At 51.5% G+C, this 6,057-nt stretch overlaps 1 protein-coding gene across 1 annotated transcript in view; it reads right to left on the bottom strand.

The window, feature by feature from the left end:
• Positions 1-1,375: 1,375 nt before the first annotated feature.
• Positions 1,376-6,057, bottom strand: part of LOC100906168 (putative polypeptide N-acetylgalactosaminyltransferase 9) — a 39,325-nt gene continuing 34,643 nt past the window's right edge. The window contains exons 4-12 of the mRNA XM_029112023.1: positions 5,330-5,619; positions 4,595-4,772; positions 4,268-4,421; positions 3,550-3,727; positions 3,253-3,409; positions 2,599-2,784; positions 2,337-2,506; positions 2,047-2,236; positions 1,376-1,889 (exon numbers count right to left, since the gene is read on the bottom strand). Coding sequence (XP_028967856.1) covers positions 1,743-1,889; positions 2,047-2,236; positions 2,337-2,506; positions 2,599-2,784; positions 3,253-3,409; positions 3,550-3,727; positions 4,268-4,421; positions 4,595-4,772; positions 5,330-5,619 — 1,650 coding nt within the window. The 3' untranslated portion in view covers positions 1,376-1,742. The remainder of the gene's footprint in view (positions 1,890-2,046; positions 2,237-2,336; positions 2,507-2,598; positions 2,785-3,252; positions 3,410-3,549; positions 3,728-4,267; positions 4,422-4,594; positions 4,773-5,329; positions 5,620-6,057) is intronic.

The raw sequence follows: 6,057 nt of genomic DNA, 5'->3' as shown, positions 1-6,057 counted from the left end.
CATTCAGATAGGTGGGTGGATAGATAGCGGAGTCGGCCACGCGGACGAACTCATAGAACGATATACACCCACTCTCCACGCTAACTTACCTTCATTCAGACGGAGCACTCGGACGAAGCGTCGTCGGCGGAGTGTGCCCCCGGGGCTGGCCAGCGCCGAGGAAACGCATTACGACAAGTAATACTCCTCTTTAGAAAGAGATCTCCGTCACGACGCCCTCGCTCGGGCTCTCGGCGTATGCGCTGAATATTACGTGACCGGTCATCGTACATCTCCCATTCCGTCCTTCTTGGGCCGCTCGTATTTGTTTTCGTATCGCTCGCAAGCTAGTCAGCTCTTGTGTTGCTCGCACTCACGCATAGCTTCACGAGAGAATGCACAGAGCGCACGCGGGATGCCCATCTCAAGTCACATCAGCTGCGACGAGATGCCCCGAGAATCCCGGGAAGCCCTGACGACCTCTGAAGAAAGAAGCCCTGAAACCCGGATGCATGCAGTGAACTGAGAAAATTCGGGAGCTCGTTCCCCTCTCCCGATGTCCCGCCGATTTGATCTAAGAAAAAGCCAGTAAACTCAGAAATCATTGCGTGATCCTTGTAATGGGAAACAGTACTCTGGCTCGAAAATTCGGTTTTCCTCTCCATTCGATAAGTCTTTATTAGAAACAGCATTCATCCTCCATAAGGCACATCACGACGCGGTTTGGCATGGAAGTCCCAATAATAAAATTAATGAAGTAGTGTGTATTTTACAAGGGAAAGACCAACAACGGTTGGGAAGGGGGCGCACTTTCACTCTTCGTTCCCTTCCCCCTTCCATCATGGAGTGCATTGAAAATCGGGATAGGACTTGACTTCCAAGGCACGGAATCTACCAGATGCGTCAACTTCAAGAGATCTTCTTCAACGTGAAAATATTACATTCTCTCTTGCACCTCATTCTCATCGTCTGCATTAGAACTCTCTCTCATTAGAATTCAATCAATTGCAATGTCCTCCTCTCTTCTGAGTTCCCTCTGTGCCATCATCGGCGCAGGGAACACAATTTGAAGACTGACTAAGTATCACAACAACAAGTTGAGGACCGGGCCTCGCAGCGCTCTTCCCCCTCGAACAGGGATAGGGTCTCTCCCCTATATCCCTGGGGCCCCGAGCACCTACTACTGTCTCATGTAAGCACGGCTTCCGTTTATCCCTCACGGATAGGAATTCCCGCTTGAAACCTCGGCTGAGGCTCCTCCGACGAAAGCGGCATTCGTCTCGGACAGGCAATGGAGCCGGGAGAGCCTTCATGGGACCGGCACACGGATCAGGACATGCGCATCCACCAAGACGCGATCTTCCACAATTGACGACGCCGAGTGAGCTCCAGCCCACAGCATCGTTCGGATGAAATTTTCTGAGTCGTAAAGTCACGAATTAGCATGACGCGGATTGCGGACGAGCCAGCCGAGGGTCTGGAGAGAGAATTCCCTCCTAACTTCCTGAAACGTCTCCGGTGTTTCGGTTCGAATGGATGAGACTGATGTCCGATTGGAAGCCGTTTCCGTCGTAATGCTCATCATCGCCACCATCGTCGCAGCCGTGACTCCCGAGAGGTAACTCCAAAGGGAATGGACATCGATTATGAATTAAGGGAAGATGACGTGTTTAATTCTTTCCCCCCGGTGCGTCCATGCTTTTGTCCGAAATGCCGCCCTGACGGCCAACCTCCTCCGCTCGCCTCGAGCTTCTCCATTGCGTTCAATCCTCGATTATTTTCGACGCATTGTAGTTTACAAAGTTCCATTGTTGTCGGCTCGTCGGACCGCAGGTTTCCATGGTCACTCCCGTTTTATATTCATTTATCGCCAGACATTTTTCGCTGCTCCCGTGTCTCAACTGCTTTGTCTGTAAAGAACATCAAAAGTAAATCGGATGGATCCCATCTCTCCCAAAACAAAAGCCGGAGCTAAGACAGAGAGGGTCCGATCTTAGTCAGACTCGAAACAGCTCCGCGAGAGTTGGCTTAGCACAAAATCGACGATGTGGCGAATTTTTCCCTCACCATTGGGTCGTAGCGCCAGTATTGATTGCCCTTCGATCCGTGACAGGAATAGAGAACCACGTCACCGCCTGAATAGTCGAGACACAGTTCGTCTCTTCGAATTTCACCCGTTTTCGAGAACAGCCAATACTGATTCCCGCCTTGCCCGTGACAAGGGTACACAGAAACTGTGGCGTGAACGGTCGCGGCACTGCGGAAGAATTTCGGAGGATTAGATCTTCACTTTCCACCAAGATGCTGAGAGACAAAGCACTCGGGGAAGAGAGGCCGAGAATGGGGCAGATACTCACCTGTCGAGACACCATTTCCTTTCAAAGCCAGAGTTTCGAACTTCTCCGGACGCTGCAGCGTCACCCGGAATGAAGAGGTCGGGATAGATATTCTTCACGTACCAATCAAACGATTTACAATTCAACGATCTACGCAGCTCGACACGCTCGGAAATGTCGCCGTAGTCTCCCTGGAAGCGATAGACAATGAGAAATTCTCAAAATCATGAAGTGTGTCCACGCTCTAATTTCAGTCCAATGCAAGCTCACTCTCACAACTCACCAAGTCGGGTCCTATTCGATCGAAGTAATATTGGGCGTACTCGTCCATCCAAACTTTCGCCAAACGGACCGAGTTTTTCTTCAAGACATTCACTCCTTTCAACCACTTATAAGGCGATCGCTTGCGGAATACGTGGCCTACATGTGAGCAGGGAACAATCTCCAAACGTCCTCCGCACATCCAGACCTGTTCAGGACAAAAAAGGAAAAATATTATTCCGGATCAAGAGAGCGGAGTAAATACGAATACGACAACGGACTAGAGTAGCTTCATTCTGTTCTCCCGGCCGCGGTTCGGATGCGGGTCGATGCGAGTCCTGCGGGAGCCTCATCGTCCGGAGCGTATTCTCCGAGGCTGCCTTTCATAATTTCACTTTCTAGCCACTCATAATTGGATGAAGGATTTTTAGGTACGCATTTGTTCTGCGTCAAAGATAACCGCATCACATTGACGCGTATCGCAGACGTATGCTTGAGCGGGAGCAGTTGTACGATACGATCCACTTCAATGTACGGCGATAAACCTCGAAGTCGAGCGACCAGGCGCACGGGGAGCACGTCGATCGCAAAGCACGTGATTGAGCTCTCCAGCAGAATAGAGCCGAGAATTTCTCTGACATGAAGTGGGAACCCCGATACTCCTCGAGATTTTTACCTTGAATGAAAGCTCGAGGTTTTCAGCACCCCAGATATCGAAACCGCTGTCGTAGAGTCCGAGCTTCTCGAAGTACGCTTTCGAGATCGAGAAGAGACCTCCGGCCATTGTCGGCGACGGCACGGCAGACCACGATTGCTTACGCGCGTCTTTATCTCTGGAAAGAGTGAAAAAATCAAGATCATGGACTGATAAGAGCCGAGATCAGGGGGGCGAGTTGAAGTTTCGGAGTGAATATCCGAGCCCTGATCCTCCTTCCGAGCTCCGCAGGTGTCGGCGCCTTGGGGGTCTCGCTACCTTTGGGGCAACGAATGCCAGCTAAATTGGAGGTTCCAATCGAATCCTCCCACGTTCACGGTGTATCCCGCTCGGCGGTGAGGGTATTCGAATGTGCTGTCGCTGATGACGTCAATCACAGGGCAGACTACGTTTGTATCGGCTTCTGCAATGCGATCCAGCAACGGCTCGAGCCATCCTGAAATCAGACAGAGTCAATCTCGTCCACCTCCAGCTCTTGGCTCCCTTTCCGTCGCGTCTCAAGCAAAGCTTCGTTCTTTGTCGTCGTGGAGTGATTCTCCAATGGTTTCACGATTGACCTCTAGGTTCGACGTCGTTTCCAAAGCGTACTTCAATGGCTTTCGCGTTCTCAGATAACGCGGTGGGGAAAAGCGGGGCGAGACGGACAACTGATGACAAAGTCAGCGAGAACTGGGTGTCTTGCCTCGAATTACCTATGTGTGTAAGGTTTCCAATTGAACTGGAGATCCATGTCGAAGACCCCAACGTTCAAGAGGCCGCTGGGCGTCTTGTACGCAAATGTTTTTTCGCTGATCACGTCGATGTCGGGACAAACTACGTTTGTTTCACTGACCGCGATTCGATCCAGCAGAGGCTCTAACCAACCTGGGAGGAACCGACCATTGGAGAATCAACCCACTTCCCTATCGATGAATCGAGATGATTCGTTTTTATATGTAGCAGATCGGCCATTTTTCCAGGGAACCAGTCGTCTTACCTGTGCTGCACTCGCAGTGTGAATCTAGATACGTGAGCACTGGCGCCGTGGCGAATTTGGCACCCAGTAGACGGGCTCGTATCAAGCCTTCCCGTTTTGAGGCTCGAACAATCTTGACGATTCCCAGCTTCCTCGTGTAGTCTTCGAGTTGTTCCTGAAAAACGTCCGATCCCGATTGTTAGAGGCGGAGGAGCCTAAGATCATCGGATTTTACACGTTTTTACCCGAGTTTGACGTGACCAGCATAGAGATCGACCGGGGAAAAAATCTCCGTGCGGAGCCTTAGCGCGTATCTGTTGCGGAGTGAATATGTACCGCCCTTCTCACCTTCAAATGCTTCATGTCCGAGAAATCATCGACGAGGATTATTTCTTTCAGGAGGTTCTTCGGTGAACGATCGATGACTGAATGCACGGTTCTCATCAAAACACTCCAAGCTTCGTTATGGAAACAGATGATGACACTTGTCTGCGGCAAATCTCGTCTGAATTTCTGAGTCTTGCACCTGCAATGCGTTCCTCTTCAGATCCCTGAATGTAAGAGAACTCGCACCATCCTGGCACTCATGTCAAATATGCTATGTGCTCGAGAGCAAGCTCGGTTTGGTTTGAGACAACAACAGTTCCTGCGCGGGGTAGGAGCCTCAGTCTATTGTGGACGCCCTAAGAGACACACTCATCATGTTGACCCTTCAGCATTCAAGCACCACGTGCTGTTGTTGATGCTAGGCCATCTTGTTGTCCTGAGTGCAGGTGTCATCGGCCGGGTTTTCGACACTTATTACCCCCTTCATTCGGAGCAGCCAGCTGTCCATAAAATTAGCATACATATGAGCAAGTTGTGTGCCGGACTATGGAACGGAGCGGCGACCGTCCGACCGAAGGCGGATATCTTGCCATTTATTAGCAGTGTCCGAGCCAGGCTTGATAGCGCACTCCGACAATGAATCTCATTTACGAGCACTCCTCTGCCGCCGAGACGGCCACGCATCCATACGTCTCTCGCAAAGCACATCATTGGGCGTGAAGGGGAGAACGCAGACGAGACCGCTCCTCAACTCACCCTGGATCGCGCATGTCCGGCAAGCTCCGGTGCAAGGAGATCATGTCCGAGGCGTACTGATTGAACGCGTTATTCTGCCACCCGATGTCCAAGCGTCGTTTGGCGTCGCCCGTCAAATTCGTTGGTACTATTACGCCCTTGCCATTTTCTCCGGGCGCGTTCACGTCGCCCGGTAGCGCGATTACGCCTTGTCCTTCGTCGAGCTTGTTTTGAGGTAGCGCCCAAGGTCCCTGTTTGTGATCTCGGCGTATGGCAAGAGGTGGTCTGCGTTCTTCCGCGTTGTCCAGAGGCTGAAAATTATTTAGAAGTTATATCTTCTCTCAGGGGAGGAAGCTCCAATGAGAACGAATAGAATAGGCGTCGATCTGGCAACCGGTGAAACAAAAAGGCGGGTCAAGCATTGGGGGGGGGGGGCGTAGCTGACGCATATAAGGGGCAGGAGGGGCGAAAGTTTGCGTTGAGAGACGGCGCCGGCGTCCTGTAGGTCTCCTTGATCGGGGACGCATCGACAACGACGCTGCTGGGTATACTGTCTGTCTATGGCATGGAGCTTTTCATCTCATAAGCGTTTCTCCAAACTCTCAGCATCGACAAGTCTCTCAACGACAAGCTTCATTGAGCCTGGGGCCTAGGACCTTCAATGAACCTTCGAAACCATGTTCCATGGAGGGAGGCAGGAGCGCACCCAGGATTTTTTCTTGGGGGGGGCCAGACTAGGTTTTCGGGGG

Source organism: Galendromus occidentalis, unplaced genomic scaffold (genome assembly GCF_000255335.2).
Source record: "Galendromus occidentalis unplaced genomic scaffold, Mocc_1.1 scf7180000077480, whole genome shotgun sequence".
NCBI classification, from domain to species: Eukaryota; Metazoa; Arthropoda; class Arachnida; order Mesostigmata; family Phytoseiidae; genus Galendromus; species Galendromus occidentalis.
This window is presented reverse-complemented; position numbering and strand designations above follow the sequence as displayed.